The sequence below is a fragment of the Pelobates fuscus genome, chromosome 2, assembly GCF_036172605.1.
Source record: "Pelobates fuscus isolate aPelFus1 chromosome 2, aPelFus1.pri, whole genome shotgun sequence".
NCBI lineage: Eukaryota > Metazoa > Chordata > Amphibia > Anura > Pelobatidae > Pelobates > Pelobates fuscus.
The window spans coordinates 212,385,878-212,404,140 of record NC_086318.1 but is presented as its reverse complement, the minus strand read 5'-3'; the positions used below and the strand labels follow the sequence as shown (position 1 = coordinate 212,404,140).

The 18,263-nt window shown below is 38.6% G+C and overlaps 1 protein-coding gene across 10 annotated transcripts in view; it reads left to right on the top strand.

Annotated features, from left to right (window-relative positions):
* The window catches only part of LAMA2 (laminin subunit alpha 2), a 767,184-nt gene that overhangs the window by 591,027 nt on the left and 157,894 nt on the right, over nt 1-18,263 (top strand). For all 10 annotated transcript variants that reach the window (XM_063443147.1, XM_063443149.1, XM_063443146.1 and 7 more), the window contains 2 exons: nt 9,092-9,254; nt 14,248-14,458. In XM_063443147.1, the coding sequence (XP_063299217.1) occupies nt 9,092-9,254; nt 14,248-14,458 (374 nt within the window). The remainder of the gene's footprint in view (nt 1-9,091; nt 9,255-14,247; nt 14,459-18,263) is intronic.

Here is an 18,263-nt window from a genome sequence, read left to right as displayed (position 1 = left end):
ATGTACTAGATTCTCTGTTTTGGGGGGGAAGTCATGGGGACAAAAATATTATGTCCTTTTCAAAGTTGGCAATTTGACAAATTGATTTTCTGGGTCTATCTCGCCTTTGAGAGAGCATGGCAGCCTGGGTAATAACATTTCCACTATTATGGCATACCATTTTCAAAAGAAGGCACCCCAGAGTATAACAAATGGCATAATTTGAGATGTTAGGTCTAGCCATTTTAACAGAAATGCTGGGCCCATGTAGCGATTTCTACTTTGATTTTTGTCTTTTTAATCAGATAAATAGCATTTTCACTGGAAATGTCATAATACAGATATTAGTTAGTGCACTAGAGACTTGGTATTTTGATTTAACACTGTCTTCTGAATATAACGGTACCCCCCACGTACTATTATTTCAGATTTTACTGATAAGTCACAGGGCAAAATATATTAGATGCCCTTTCAGCTTGTAAGTTTGCCAATATTATTTTCTGGGCCTATGTAGCTTTTCAGAGAGTATGGCAGCCTGGGTAATAACATTCCCACCGTTATGGCAAACCATTTTCAAAAGTAGGCACCCCAGAGTATAACAAATGGCATAATTTGAGATGTTAGGTCTAGCCATTTTAACAGAAATGCTGGGCCCATGTAGAGATTTGTACTTTGATTTTTGTCTTTTTAATCAGATAAATAGCATTTTCACTGGAAATGTCATAATACAGATATTAGTTAGTGCACTAGAGACTTGGTATTTTGATTTAACACTGTCTTCTGAATATAACGGTACCCCCACGTACTATTATTTCAGATTTTACTGATAAGTCATAGGGCAAAATATATTAGATGCCCTTTCAGCTTGTAAGTTTGCCAATATTATTTTCTGGGCCTATGTAGCTTTTCAGAGAGTATGGCAGCCTGGGTAATAACATTCCCACCGTTATGGCAAACCATTTTCAAAAGTAGGCACCCCAGAGTATAACAAATGGCATAATTTGAGATGTTAGGTCTAGCCATTTTAACAGAAATGCTGGGCCCATGTAGCGATTTCTACTTTGATTTTTGTCTTTTTAATCAGATAAATAGCATTTTCACTGGAAATGTCATAATCCTGATATTAGTTAGTGCACTAGAGACTTAGTATTTTGATTTAACACTGTCTTTTGAATATAACAGTACCTACATGTACCATGTTTCCAGGTTTTTATTATATCACATGAATAGAACAGTACCCCACATACACTTTGATCTGAAGGCAGAGAGAGGCAGAGAGAGGCAGATAGATCTTTGATATCACATAGAGAGTCACTGTGTGAAAAGTTTGAAATCGGCTGACACATGGTAAATACCGATCGCAGTGACAGCCTGTCACTGCGATCAGAAGCTGCAGACCGCGGTCCCCAGGCACAGGGGGGCTGCGTGGGGGGCCAGGCATGTGTCAGGGTACCTGTTGTCTCTACCTCGGAGGAGGTGAGACACTTAGACGTTCATCCTCTCAGAGGGTCTGACTCACTCGTTCCTCGCAGTTCTCTCTGCCGTTTACACGCCGGCCGCGAGGAATCCGCTCCCTTTTATGACGCGGCGCTCAGTAGCCGACGTCATGACGACAATCTGTTCCGACCTGTCAATCAAGTCCCGAGCACGAATCAGGACTCGTCGGGGGCGTGATTCCTATCTAGAACCAGGGTATAAAGTAGGGATTTCTGCATTTGTTCATTGCCCTGTCGTGGTTCTAGCTTGTCTAGTCACTCAGTGCTCTTGTTTTCTATTTGTCTCTTTGGTTCTGACCCGGCTTGTTTGTTCTACCCTGCTTATCTCTATTACCCTTTGACTCGGCTTGTCTCTCGCTTTCCTGCTCTCTCGTTCCCCTGACCTCGGCTTGTCTCTGACCATTCTTTGCTTACTCCTTACGTTAGTCCGGCCATTCTAAGGTCCGGTATACGTACCTACCACCTGTTTGTACTCTGCGTGTTGGATCCCTGTCCCGATCCTGACATTACGACAGGGCCAATGGATCCTGCAGGTAAAAACACTCAGGTTGGTTCTTCCGACTCTAGATTTGACGCCATGGATCATAGAATGGATCAAATGGCTCTAGCGCTGCAGGCTTTATTATCTCGTTCTAGTAATCAACCAGAAGAGATGCGTACTACGTCCATCTCCCCTGTAAGCTCAGGTCTAGAGGTAGCCACAGTAGGTGCTTCTTCCCGTATTACTCCTCCTGTACGTTATGGTGGCTCTCCGGATAAGTGTCGTGGTTTTTTAAACCAAATAGGTATCCATTTCGAATTACAACCACGCTCCTATCCTACAGATAGGGCAAAGGTTGGATTTATTATCACACTACTCATTGAGAAAGCTCTGAGATGGGCCAATCCATTGTGGGAGAATGATAACCCGTTAGTCTATAATTATAATGCCTTTGTCGCTGCTTTTAGAAGAACTTTTGACCCTCCAGGTAGAAAGGTCAATGCAGCTAGATTACTGTTGCGCCTTAGACAAGATAACCGAACACTTGTGGATTATGCACTAGAGTTCAGGTCCTTGGCGGCAGAAGTTAAGTGGAATGAACAGGCTTATATAGACGTATTTTTAAACAGATTATCAGATGAAATTCTAGACGAAGTTGCTACAAGAGAGCTTCCTGAAAATTTGGAGGATTTAATTTCTTTTATCTCTCGTATTGATGAACGTTTAAGAGAGAGGCAGAACACTCGAGATAGAACCCGTAGACCTTCCTTTAAACTAGCTCCCTCATTTCAAAGTCCAGTACAGGAGAAGGGAGGGGTTGTGTATGTATTGTGGAGTAAGAGGTCACCTACGCCTAAATTGTCCTAATCGCCCGGGAAACGCTCGCACCTAAGTTTCTCTAGAGGACAGGCCTTGGGTGTTTCTATTTTGTCCTCTATACATAATTATAAAGATCACAGGCTTCTGCTACCTGTTTCTTTAGCTTGGGAGAAGGGAGTACTAAAAACTATGGCGTTGATAGATTCCGGAGCTGCTGAGAGCTTTATCGACCAAGTTTTTGTTACTAAACACTCTATTCCATCCCAGCTAAGGGACACTCCCTTGGCCGTTGAGGCCATTGATGGTAGACCATTAGCTGAACCTGTTATTTTTCGTGAGACCATACCTGTTAACTTAACTGTTGGTATCTTACACGAGGAAGGTATATCTCTTATGCTTATTTCGTCTCCTTCTGTTCCTATAGTCCTGGGGTATCCATGGTTAAAGAAACATAACCCTATTATTGATTGGGAACTAGGGGAGATAATCTCATGGGGTCAGGGTTGTCAGAACAGGTGCTTACAGAAAGTCTCACCGCTTTGCGTAGTTAACACACCGGTTAATTCTACCCAGTCTACAGACGTACAAATACCGCCTCTGTACCTGGATTTAAAGGCAGTCTTTGACAAGAAGAATGCTGATACTTTACCTCCACACAGGTCCTTTGATTGTAAGATTAATCTCCTACCTGGTACTATGCCTCCGAGGGGCAATGTATATCCTTTATCCACTAAGGAGAACTTAGTCTTAGAGGAGTATATTCGTGAGAACCTAGACAAAGGATTCATTAGGAGATCCTCCTCTCCTGCCGGGGCCGGTTTTTTTTTTGTGAATAAGAAGGATGGCACGTTAAGGCCTTGCATTGATTACCGAGGCTTGAATAAAATAACTATTAGAAATGCCTACCCGATTCCTTTGATTACTGAGCTCTTTGATCGTCTAAAAGGCTCCAAGATTTTCACCAAGTTAGATCTCAGAGGGGCCTATAACTTAGTGAGAATTCAGCAGGGAGACGAGTGGAAAACAGCGTTCAATACCCGTTATGGACACTATGAGTACACGGTAATGCCTTTTGGGCTCTGTAATGCACCGGCAGTATTTCAGGACCTGATCAATGAAGTTCTTAGGGAATTTCAACATGATTGTGTTATTGTATATTTGGATGATATACTAAAACACTCTAGAGAAATTGAGACCCATCACAGACAAGTCAGAAGGGTATTGCGCAAACTTCTACAACATGGGTTGTACTGCAAATTGGAGAAATGTAGTTTTGACCAATCTCAGATAAACTTTCTTGGTTACGTGATTTCTGGGGACGGGTTTAAGATGGATCCGGATAAACTCCAGTCTATTTTAGATTGGCCATTACCTAGGGGTCTCAAGGCCATTCAGAGGTTTATTGGATTCTCCAATTACTATAGGCGCTTCATTAAAGGATACTCTTCTATTATTGCTCCTATTACCAATATGACCAGACAGGGGGTTGACACTAAGACTTGGTCTACTGAAGCTCTCGTTGCTTTCAAAACACTCAAAGAACGTTTTGCTTCTGCTCCGATCTTAGTTCATCCTGATACGACTTTGCCTTTCCTACTCGAGGTAGACGCCTCAGAGACAGGTATAGGTGCTATCTTGTCTCAAAGGTTAGGTGTGGATAAACCCTTACATCCATGTGGTTTTTTTTCCAAGAAATTATCTGGGCCTGAAAGCAGATATGACATTGGTGACAGGGAACTACTAGCGGTTATCATGGCTTTAAAGGAGTGGAGACATCTATTGGAAGGGACCTTGCATCCTGTTACTATTTTGACGGATCACAAGAACTTGTCCTATATTGGGGAGGCCAAGCGCTTGTCCGCCAGGCAAGCTCGTTGGTCCTTGTTTCTCACTCATTTCAATTATGTGCTCACCTATAGACCTGGTTCTAAGAACTCTAAAGCCGATGCTTTGTCTCGCCAACATGAACCTTCTACTATATCTGAGGCGGTTTTGTCTTCTATAGTTCCCAAGTGCAATATTATCGCCAACACGAGTCTCAGGATTCATTCTCCGTTGCTTGCCGAGATCATGAAGTTACAGCACCTGGCTCCTAAACAGGGCCCTGGGGCACGGTATTTTGTTCCTCCTGAACTCCAACTGGAACTGTTACAGTGCTTTCACAACAGTAAGGTGGCTGGGCATCCTGGCATTCGCAAGACGTGTTCCTTAATTTCTAAAGATTTCTGGTGGCCTTCATTACGTAAAGATATTAGGGATTTCGTCGAAGCATGTGAGGTCTGTATGAAGAACCAGGGTATAAAGTAGGGCTTTCTGCATTTGTTCATTGCCCTGTCGTGGTTCTAGCTTGTCTAGTCACTCAGTGCTCTTGTTTTCTATTTGTCTCTTTGGTTCTGACCCGGCTTGTTTGTTCTACCCTGCTTATCTCTATTACCCTTTGACTCGGCTTGTCTCTCGCTTTCCTGCTCTCTCGTTCCCCCGACCTCGGCTTGTCTCTGACCATTCTTTGCTTACTCCTTACGTTAGTCCGGCCATTCTAAGGTCCGGTATACGTACCTACCACCTGTTTGTACTCTGCGTGTTGGATCCCTGTCCCGATCCTGACAGCATGCCCCCCAACCGCGATCTGCAGCGGCCATGTGCCGCCGGCCACGTGGGGGGTAAGACCGCACAGGACGTACTATGCCGTCCTGCGGCGTTTAGAGCCGGCCAATTAAGGACGGCATAGTACGTCCTGCAGTCTTAAGGGGTTAAAGACTTTATGTTTCTTTTACTTATCATATAATGTTCCTTGTGTTAAACCTGCCATTTTACCCTATGGAACGATTATCTCCAGTTATCTTTCTATTAGTCTTGTATCCCTTGTCAGGGTATACATGCAACACAAATTGGGGATGGGGAGAGACACAACCACAGCTGTACATATGGTAGTATTGTACAGTAAAATGTTATTATTAAATTAACATGAAAATTGCATATACAGTTTTATATATTATTTAATATGTTAATATGATAGCATATCACTAGTAATCAACTTGTATGTCAAACTGCACATCTCCTTAATGGATTATCTGACTGGATACCGTGTTGTAAAACAGGCACTGTTTCCCAGAGAACAAGCTCAGTATGAGTTACTTGGTGTGAACTGTAAGACAATGTTTCCAAACACATTTCACCTCAACAGCAGAGCTTTTTGAGCATGGGTGTTTAATGGCAGCAGTATAGCCACAATCAATAAACATGTCTCACTGTTTGCAACTGAAATTTGCTACTTCAATCGTGATCTTTTGGTTCATTGTGCAAACTCAGCACTTGAGACTGGGAAAAGATATCCTGGAAGGTGTTTTTTTTTTTTTTTTTCTGACTCCATTTTCTATGCTACATTGCTTTTTATGGCAAGTACTAAAAAGACCCGCGGTCTGAGAGCATTGACCTCTTCCTTCCTATGGAACTCTTCTCTTAAAATTATTTTATGATAATGTATATATTAACAAAAAAACGAAGAAACACAGCCAAAATGGAACAGGATGTATCTGCCTTGCTTTATATTCACATTTATGTTTTGGAAACATAAGCTCCAAGTGCTGGACTAATTTAACAGGTTTCTTAAATTCCAGTCTTTATTATCACGCTATGCTGATCACAAAATATGCTTGGACAGATGCTTTTACCACGGATAAATACTTCTACGGGATGTATTTATCCATTAGCTGCTTCTAATTTCTACATTACAGGCATCTACTACATAAGTGCAGCCCCATAAAACCAAAATAAATACTGCAAACCAAATTAAACCGTGAAAGCTAAATTACTGACCAAGATATTGCCTTATATTTATATGAGTTATTTTATTATAATTTCTTGGCTTAATCTGTGAACTTTTATGGTGTGTGCGTAAAATTAGACAAATATACGTACTTCTTAGAGATTAGTGTTAGTACAGCAATTAGTTTTTCTCTGGTTGGTAAGAGTTACAATAAAAGCTTTTTGTTAAATACAATAATTGTAAATCATAATCAGTTAAATTCTGTCATAAAATAAGTATCTTTTTTTAGCTTTTTGCCAGACAGGGAGTAGTCTTTTTGCTAGTACCATTTCCTGTATTTTTTGGCATTGACATATAACGTTTATTATGTCCTGCTGCTCAATCATTTATGTGCGCAGGTTTTTCGCTGTGACCATTATCCAAAATAGAAGTACTGAAATCATATCTATACTTTACATTAAAAAACAAAAACGGGGTTTCACTCTTTGACAACCACATCTCTATGATATACAAAGTAGAAGTGCAGAAATCATGTTGCTAAACTATACTTTGTCAGAAATTATGCAAGGTATTGCAAATTTTAGTCAAGATAGAAAATTTATAAAAATACTTCAAATCAGTCACGTTTCCAGCTAATCTATACTGGCCTCAAATTTGCAGTTCCCTGGTGTTTTCCCAACAATTCATGGTTTATTGAACAATCCTGTCAGGATTTTGTTGTATGGCTTTTTTTTGTTTCTTGCGTCTGGTATTTGAGATTGTAGCATAAACAGATGGTCAGGAATAAAACAAATTTGACAAGCTTGATTATGCTTGTCACATTAAACCTAGAGTTTTATGTTTTATGCACATTTAATCATGTTTAATCACTGCTATAAGTTCACTTTTAATACTAATTTATTGTTAAAGTTCTACTATTATACCTCAGATAACTGATTACAGACATGGGAGGGTTGACAATGGGAATATGGGGGAGCATTTCTCCCTAGACAATTTGCCTGCTCAGTTTTTTGGCTGCTGCCCTGGACCATCTTATGCAGATTAACCCCTTAAGGACCAAACTTCTGGAATAAAAGGGAATCATGACATGTCACACATGTCATGTGTCCTTAAGGGGTTAAAAAAAACTGGGAGGTAGGTTTGGATGCCTGTTTGCACACTAGTGCCAGGGTGAGACTGCAGACCGAATTTGTGCATGAGTCTTGCTTGTCCAACACAGTAGGGGTTTGTGCTTGGGCTGGTGACCCACAATTTCAGTGATCTCCAGGCCTCAGATCCAGTGTGTCCAGTGTGTCCTTTAGAAAAAAAAAAGGTTCAGAATTGTTGCAGCAAGACAACATGCCAAACAAAGATGAGGAGCAGGTCTTTGTAATGTGGCATAAATATGTTGTAAGGAGATTTTTATAAATTGATGCCAATTAGCTGTTTACTAGCTACATAAACAATGAATAGTCCAGAACTTATCCAGTGTAAATGTTGGTTGTTATTATTCCAGATTTTGTGAAATGCTGTTTGCTGGTCGATGTACGTCTGTCACTACATGTAAAAATAAGTTTGCTGAAAACCATAGAATCTTCAACAACATGACTTTTTAACTAAGATGCACTGCTTTCTTCTGTGGTAATGAAAGGACCACAAAACCAGAAACAAAACAAAAAATAAATATGCTTCCTGGCACATAATACTGATTTTATTAGTTAAGGTTTGATCATTAATGCATGGTACTAATAAGAAGAAACATGCACTTATAGATACATAAAAATACAGACTATACATTGAAGGTATACCATGTACATAAGCAGGGTTTGTAATGTTCTCATTCTCCACTAGACTTTGGTGAGTGAAAATCTAGCCCTGTAAAATAGAAATTCACTTATATAGACCATTGCTGTGGCAAGTAATTTTTAGGCTTGGTTAGTAGTGCAGATCCAGGACTTGAAAGTTTCAGTTCTGCGCAAAAGAAATTGGCAGGGGAGAAACAGAGAAAACAATGAGCCAAAAATTGCTGTCTGTTTAGATATTTTGTCAACAGTGTGCCAAGTCTTTTCTGTTTAATTGATGTTTGAATTTGAATGATTAAAGAACATCCCGATTTTGATCTGATACCAGAATTAACACTAATCAAGCCAAGCGGGTCTCAAACCTATGCAAATCCCAGCAAACCCCTTCCACGCATTCCTCCACCTTTTAAGCAGTTAAGCAGAGGCTGGTAATATGTCAAATAGGAGCCCAGCGTATAACCACTACTTCTTCTTTCAAATATGGATGGTAGGGTGAACGTTAATGTTATAGCATGAAAAGCCCACTAACCCTATTAAAACAAGATAAGGGGACACCTAGTCTTCTAGTTCTCACAATTATAGGACCAGAGAGGAATAACAGTAAAGGTTAAATAAAAACTAGTAGTGTTTGGTTTACAGTGCTATTGTTGCACACAATTACTGCACATGTAAAACATGAATAGCAATTCATTGACTAATGAATTTTACTGAAATTGTGTCTTTTTGTTTGACTTGTTTTTTTTTTTGTTTTTTTTTTTACAATCCTCAGAAATACATGATAAAGCTGTAAAACTGAATGAAACATTGGGTTTCCAGAACAAAACACAAGATAAGAGTTTTCAGGAATTGCAAAGGGATGTTGACAAGATGATGGAAGAACTTAGAAAAAGACATTTCAACACTCAGGAGAGCATACCTGAAGATGAATTGATGTAAGTAAAAATGATCTATGCTGTATATATCCTATATCTTTTATTTTGCATATTGTTATAATTATTATAGTTATTATAGTTATTAATATTTGAGGCTAGACAGAAGAAAATTGCTAGACAAAATCTCACCATAAGAATAATAAAAAAAAAAAAAATAAGTTATTGGCACATAACAAAAAACAAAACAATGGGAGCCAAATAATACAAGCCTAATGCATTTTAGACCTTCAGAGATTACATATAATTTGTAAAGGACTTTCTATGTAAGATTTTACGTTAATTCATAAAGTCTACAGGACCTTGGCCTACAGATCGACAAAGGGTTGAGTACTAAGAACTGTGAAAAAGCATGACAAATTCAAAACCTTAGGGACTTTAAGATGGTAATCTGAGCACAAGGCACATTGTTTCCAACAAGTTAAACATCACAAAAAAAAATAAAAAAAAATGATGATGTACTTTTACATTGTTTTTTTTTTTTAATGTATTAAAAATATATAAAAATGGGAACAATAGAAGCTTGTTCATAAGGGCACGTGAGGTAGGGCTCCAGCAGCTTTTACATGGGATAAATGTATTGCAGTAGTTTAGAAACACCCTCTTTTTCTAGTGGGGAGGGTGGCAAGCCCAAAAATATGGGAAATAATTAATGTATCATTATTTCTGTAATAGGTTTCAGTTTGGCAGGGCCCCTCCCCTTTCATTGGTAGTTGTTTGGAAAAGTGTATTTGAGGGCATCTAGGCATATCATATCATATCAGGTTTTGAACATGGTTTTGAACATGCCTAGTGTCCTTGATAAGGAATTTAAGGAATTTCCATTGCGTTACCATTAAGGCATCAGAGCCAGCTGCCCATGAGTAGAAGAATACTATTGGTCTCTCTATTCAGAAGCCATCATTGGCTGAGAGAACCAGGGGTGGAGTTAGAGTGTCCATGGGATAGAGAAGCAAGAAGACATTTTGGAAGTAACACATAGAGTGTCCCCTTCCAAATGTAAGTGTATAATATTGTATTTTTCTTTCCCCCAATAACCCCAGTGACTGCCTGATGGCTGATTAAGCAAGGACATTTACTCAAATGTATCATTAATATATATATAAAGTCAGGGGAGTCCGGTGGTGACAATGGGAGGGCAAAACATTTTACAGAGTCATATACTATGTGGGGATCTTTGTATTGCAGCTCTGTGTAATCCATCACAAAGATCCTGGCTGTGTGGGATAGTTATCTCCTTAATGTGCCCAACTCTATGTGTTATTTCTCTGTATTTTACTCAGCTCTGTTTGTGGTTTGGTTATCTGTGTATTTTACTCAGCTCTGTGTACTTTATGAATATCTGTATGCTGTGCGCAGATTGTTTTATCGTATGAACCCCTAGGTGACAAATGTAAACTGGGAATTATCTACTAAATATTGCTCTAAAAACAGGTATAAAAAGGCCACCAAAAACCTCTCAAAAATAAATAATATAATAACAGGATATAAACCATGTGTGGTACCAGAAGCAAATATACAAGGGTAAAAAGAAAGAGTGGCTCTTCATCTGGGTCTTTAATGTAGTTTCCCATGGGATTTAGTCATAGTGTTCTCCAACAATTGATCTAAATACCCTTTTACTGCAAATTGCTCCTTTATTTCTCTCATTTGTAATTTGCAAATGTTTTGTTTGGAGCAATTTCTCCTAATCTTCTGGAACTGACTGAACGGTATACTGTTAAGCCAAGATCTTTTGTGATGCTGTCCGCTGGAATGTAACTGTCACAATCTACTGATTTAAAAAAAAGTTTTAGTGTGAATGGTATTTAGTGGGGTATTTAAAGGGACACTAAAGTGTCAGGAAAACCGCTTGGTTTTTCTGACACTATAGTACCCAGAGGGTGCCAACACCCTCGGGGTCCCCCTCCCACGGCGCTGAAGGGATAAAAAACCCTTCAGCTACTCACCCTTTTCCCCTGCCGGGCTTCCTTACCTCTCCTCCCCCGCCGACGTCAGCATCCTTGTCTGACGTCACCAGCGCTGAATGCGCATGTGCGGCACTGCCACGTGCATTCAAAGTGTCCGTAGGAAAGCATTTTTCAATGCTTCCCTATGGACGCTCTGCGTGATTGAGGCTATCCGGAAGATAGCCACTAGAGGCTGGCTTAACCCCAGATGTAAACATAGCAGTTTCTCAGAAACTGCTATGTTTACATCTGGCAGGGTTAACCCTAGAGGGACCTGACACCCAGACCACTTCATTGAGCTGTCGAAGGTAGGCAGAGCATGCAAAGCCTCTGATGAAGTGGCTGATAGTGCCACAAAACAAGTAAAGCGGGACCTTCGAACAAGTTTCCAGGAGCATGTGATCGGGCACAGGTGCATATACCACCATCAAACATCGGTGGATTTTACACATGGCAGCAAGACAGAAATACAGCAAAGGGTTCCCTTCACTTAATTGAGCACAGGAAGTGGAAACCCTCCATTTTACAGCCAGAATGCTGGGAACTCTCAACCACCGCAGCTCACTACCTTCCTGGGGCAGGCAACGGGTAGGACAGGAGGTACCTGGTCCAGCTGGGGACATTGTTCCCCTATAGATTCACTTTCTCTGGATATTTTGTTGTGAACTGTATCAATTTCAGTGCCACTGTTTAGAGCACAGTGAACTTTCATTTGCAACTTTTATTTACAACAGTGATGTGAGAGAGGAAGGTTTTCAGGAAGGTTTTCCCTCTGGATTCACCATTGATATTACTCCCTCTCTGGGATATTGTGATGCTACTATTTGCTTCTGGTTTAGATGCTTATTTATTGTGACTAGGATTTTGTATGCTAATCAATATTGTCAGCGCTTAGAAGATAATCCCCCTTAAAATGTATCAAGGGTGCACACATATACAAATGTATCTAAAAATTGTATCAATAAAAACAGTATAAATGTCCCTAAAATATTCAAAGTCTGTTCAAATCACATATAGGTTCCTTTGGGGAAAGTCCAAATTCTTTACTGTAGCAATTGAGGACCCAATAGTGTACTGGAAATTCCTTAAGGCAAAGAGAGACAAAATATAGTGTAACTCTATAAAATTTATTGCCCCAGTACATAAAATCCCCCCCAAATAGGAACTCTTACAAAATTAAAATGTGGTACTTATCACTAAGGACCACGAAAATGGCTCTTATAGCTGCTCATTCTCCTGAAGTTCCTGAAGGGATGCTTGGTTTTCCAGAGGAGACGGTGTCTGCCTCGTGCACAAAGACAGGCTGTCCAAAGGTATTTCAGTGGAGAAGCACTGGAGATAAATCCGGCTTGTTCCTGGAACCTGGTCGAAAAATGTATGCAGCAGAGCTCAATCACTAGCACCTTTCAACACGTTCCGCCCTTCTTCTAAAGGCCTTCTTCTAAGGACTTTTTTCATTTGTATATGTGTGCACCCTTGATGCATTTTAAGGGGGATTATCTTCTAAGCGCTGACAATATTAATTAGCATCTAAAGTATATGATTTGGGAAAATTATTTGTTTTGTTACAGCTGCTAACATTTAGTGGGTACCTTGGCTACCATTTTTATTTTACTAATCTCTATTTCTATTAAGAACTGAGTGGTTGTCTAGTCAGACAGTATATTAGCGTTAACGCAGGTTTTGAATATATTATACGTGCTCTCTTTTTTATCTTTTCAATTACATTTAGGATTTTATTTATCTACATTATTTGTTGCTGCTAATTTTATGCAAGTCTATTTTTAAGACTTTTTAATAAATGTACACTGTTTTATAAGCCCTTTAGCTATTTTAGTCCACATTCAGTCATCTTTTTTTCTCTCTTTTTTCTTCCTGGATATTTGCTCCTGATACCACACACAATTTTTATATCATAAACTGAGGCGTGTGTCATAATGGCCAAGCTTTAGAAGGGCTCTCGGCCTGATATCTCTGAGAAATAGTGTAAAAATTGGCTTCTTAGGGGCATGGGAAATTTATCAGCAAATTTACTGAACTCTATGGCTCTAATTTTAAACACTTGGATTCTATGGATAGCATACTACGAAGATCTTAATGCCTAGTTGCTTTGAGCATGTCATCTGCTTCTACCTTTTAGTGATCTGCCTTATTCAGTTATTAGCATTTCTTTCTGTTTTTTTTTTCTCTTGCTTAATCCTTTCCCCCCCCCCCCCCCCTATTTTTTTCTTCTTTCTATTTGGAAAAGAAAGGCAGGAAGAGTTTGATGTGTGATATTTGACGTATGATATTTATGTTTTATGTCATTTCTAATGTATTGTGCATTACTTTCATTTAAAAAAGGGAAATGGAATAATTCTGTGGTATTCGGCAATTATAATGAAATATTTCTCTATAAGTATATACTTCTTTTGCTCTCCAAGACCACAGCACATACAAGATACACATGAATTATTTTTAATGATTCACTTATATATCCATCACACATATCCTGAACATGATTTGCGTTCGTGTTTTTCGTTTGTGTATGTTCAGAGACATTATTTATCACTATTGATGGCTATAACTGCTTCTAAGTATTTCACCTGTTCTACAATTGGTTGGATGTAGATCTGTGGTTATTTACTCATCACAGGGATGAACAACAAATTAGTGGTTTTACCTGTAAGGAGGAAGAAAAATCACAAAATAACCGGATGACAGACAATAGATATATCATAGTTCGAATGTTATTATTGTTCAGAATATCGTAATAGCCACATCAATGCAGAGGCTGATTATCTCTGAAAATGAATTCCTCTCTACAAAGTTATTAAAAAATCTGAGTCTCAAAGTTTGGTACATGGAAGCCTTGAATAAGATTTATTACGGAGGTAAAATACTCACAGATTTATTTGTTCCACAATTTGTTTTCCTCATTTGGAATACAATTATTTACAGCACTAATGTTCTGCTTTTTGGATTTGAGTTTATATTGCAGAATTATCACATAATATTTCAACTTGTTAAATATTGCATTTGTTAACTATACATTTTTTTCTTTGCAGAGCTGCAACTAGTCTCCTGAATAAGATGAAAAAACTTTTTCAGGATCCTCATGACAGAAATAAAGAGCTACTTTCTGATGTGAGGGAAAAGTTAGATAAGTTTCAAGAAAAGCTGGATGATGCTTGGAATCTGCTTCAAGCAGCTCGAAAGAAAATTAAAGATACAGATCAACTATCTTCTGTGAACCAGCGTAATATGACAGAGTTAGAGGTAATGCATTTTTTCATTATATTGAGCTACTACAAAAAATAGGTCTTACCTTCAATGGGCCCCCACCCCCACCCCAAGAATAAATAGTATTTCATATGAAATGCTCATTAAAGACTGAGTTAAAGTTTCACTGAAATTTTAACCTAGTCAAAAGATATCATAAGACAAAATAGGGTCTACTTGGTCTTGTGTATTTTTTCTATGATTGAGAAAAAGGTTAAACTACTGCTTTCAAGCCCTCCACCATCTCTAGTGGTAGCTGCGGGTAAAAGTCTCTTTCTATGGAAAATCCCACAGTCTTGCAGGATCCTTCACAGACATCAATGTTGTACTCTAATGTGTGAGCATAATGCACTGGAATTAGCTTCTGGCAGTTGAAGTTCCAGGAGGTAAAGAGAACCTCGCAAAAGATGGAGGTGGTGGCCATGAGGGACAAGTCCAGGTACCTTTCCATGCATACCGGGCCACCTCAATGCAAGCAGGGCAGTCCCCATCTGGTTATTGTAAAATACGCAAAGACTCTAGAAGGTAACAGAAGGTAACAGTCTAGTCACCAACATGCCTTCTGAACACTTAGCCTGATTATATGTTATTCAGGAGCCTTATGCTTATAAATTCAAGTATTACTGTTCAAAATCTAACCTATAAGTCTACCCTAGTTTCAATACCTTTATGTGTAAAGCATAGTAATTTAGTGTTGGCTGAACTGTTCATGTAGTGATCTTGGCAGAATGTACAAATAGGAAACGGATGACTGAAAACACAGTTAAGTATTTACATAGTTACATGTGTACATCTAATTACCACCCATTGATTTTACATACACAAATATGCAAGTCACTACAGTATATCTTAGGAAACTAATTATACACAATCAGCACTGGTTATTAGCTGTCACAAATGCTCTTACTTGACTGCATCCTTTCAATGTATTTTAATTGCAAACTCTCATTATACTGCACATTAATAAACATTTAAGTAAGTGACAGAAAAAGACTGTATCTTAAATGAAGATAAATGTTTGAATTACTTTTTTAAAGTGCACAGTGGTTGACAAGTGAATGTAGACCCACAACCTTTCATGTGGTTAATCTATACTGCTTTAAATGAAAAAAATATATATATATTTACTCGGCTTGGACTTTTGGGATAAACTGTTTTTAAATCATGCTAACATACACCTAAACTGATAATCATATAATTTAAAACTAAACCTTAGGGTCTAGTTTCAAAATTTGTATTGGGTGTCTTTGTAGATCCTTTGTACACGTATCCACCATTAGCTGAATAGATGGTGCCATACAGCAGCCAAGTTCTGTCAGTTTTGCTCTAGAACCATTTTGATATCCTATGTATAGTCTATATAACGGTTCAGGTAATCTGTCACTCTATATAGAATGTTAAAATCCAGAAGCTTGCTGTAGAGTAGGATTGGGCAAATGCTAGATACCCAAATGTTGCCAAACTGCTTTTGAAAGACTGGCAAAGCATCATGGCAGTTCTAGAACATCTGGGGATTAACTGTTTGCCCGGTCCTGCTGTAGATTTTCACATCTACAGCAGCCATGATTGCTGACCACCCAGAGAATATTCCCCACCTTGTTGCCCAATAACACACGTCAGACCTTATTATGTTTGGTAAGGGCAACGGCCACAACTTTATTGATTATTCATGCCAGCAAGTACTTTTCACTGTCGGCTGTTGGGGTGGTTCACCAACAGACAGGTCGATTCATCAAACCATGAGTTCAGAGCAGCCTGCCTCCGCCATTAGCTCCAGAAGGCTGCGACTCCCCAAGCCTCCTCGGCACCTTCTTCCACTTCTGCCTGCGCTGGCCAGGACTCCCGCATGCTGTGACAAAACAAGAGAGACAAAAAACCAAAACACGCACCAGAAATAGACCAACAATTACCATCAATTATGAAACCCCTAGGGAGGGAGGGAAAGTCAGGATCCCTGCACAGTTTCTCCAGGCTATCTGCCAGTCCATATTGTTAAATTGTATCCCTATAGCTCCCACCCCTTATCTTGGCATCAGTCATGTCGCCCCCTTCCCTATCTGTCCAGAGAGGGTCTTTCCCCTCTGACACTTGAAATTGCTAAAGACACCTAGTAGCCTGAAACAATGTCTGACCAATTCTTTCTACTGTTGAATATGTTCTATTTGTGTTGTGGGATTTAATAATATATATTAAAATAATACATGGCATCTGTGTCCATTTTAACCCTGTTCTGATTCATCACGAGCAAAGTCTAATTAACACATGCAATTAAATTGAATATACATTCAATGGTGTCTTTTAGTAAACTGCCATTGACCTTTGATGCATATTATATTTCATACTATGCTACAAATGGCAGCCACTTATCATTTTCTATAATATAGTGCCAAATAAAAATCTAATTTGTGTGCAGGTGCAGTCAGGCTATGAGATGACTTTCAAGTAGTTTAAATAATAAACAATATATAGATCATGAGATGCAAGGGAAAGCAGCAGGCTCCCAGGCTGGCAAAATTGCTTTCTGATAAATAGCTGTGCTGTGTCATATTGGTAGCTATGGTATATTGTTGCCTGTATTTCATTTATAATTGTGATTGGATTGTACTACAGTATATATGAATGAGGGGAGTTTATTGTTGATGCATATTGGTGCTGATAGAATACTAAGGCAATGATGGTATACGGTTAATTCAGGAAACTATATAGTTGCAGCAGATATTTCTGTAATCATTTTGATATATTGCTAGTGTATCTAGAATAATTAAAAAATTACAAAATACTATTTATGGATTGAAAGTAGTTTAGATCTGTTAAGAGGTTGGGTTGCAGTGATCACCAAATAGTAAATATAATTCAGAGATTGTAGATCACACACCTAGCACACACATTTAACTCTGGTAAGGTCCAGATGTTTCAAATAATTAAATGATAAACAGCACCATGTGATCACTACTTCCCAAAGACATATTATTGTGCATTTTTGGAGGTCATCCTGACTTTGCCAACATGTGAAGATTAACCTTTGCAGAGTTACTGTCTATAGCATATAACAATCTGAAAAATTATTTTTTAAATAAATTCAAAGGTAATTGAGCAGGAATGAATAAAGTGTGATTATATGCCTTAATGGCTTGTATTGAAGGTTATTCAAATCCAGGTTTTATCCTCCTAGAATAATAAATGTCCTTTTTGTAGGATAATACATTTTAAAGGAAATGCTGCATATAGCATTTGTCCGTTGCCTGTGAATCTGTTTTTTGTGGGGTTTTTAATGAATTTTGAAATGAAAAAAAAAAGTGCAACTTTTACATGTTCTAAACAATATATTTTGGTCATTATAAGAAAAAAATATAAACACATTTATAAAACAAAGCAAATGTCCATTACATAAATTGCTCAAATGCTCAAATGCTATATATCTAAGCATTTTAAATTACATAATTAGAGTTTATTATGTGCTATTTGATTTCATTATAAATTGTAAGACATTAATGTGGATTTTAAGCATGGGACTTGCTATTGTAAAAACACAAACACTCAGGGCTTAATGAAAACCATATGTTTTTGAACCAATTCCTAAAATCCCTACCCCTGGCCCTTCCCAAACTTCACCTCTAAACATACCTCTTGACTCACTCATAGTTACTTACACATGAACGCACGCACGCATAGACGCACACACACATACAAACAGTCAGACAGGCAAAAACACATGCCTATCTCAGCAATGGTGCTGCCATAGAGACAAAAATGTAAACAAAATACAGATTAAAGAACAGCACCGACACAAATTTTGTTTACA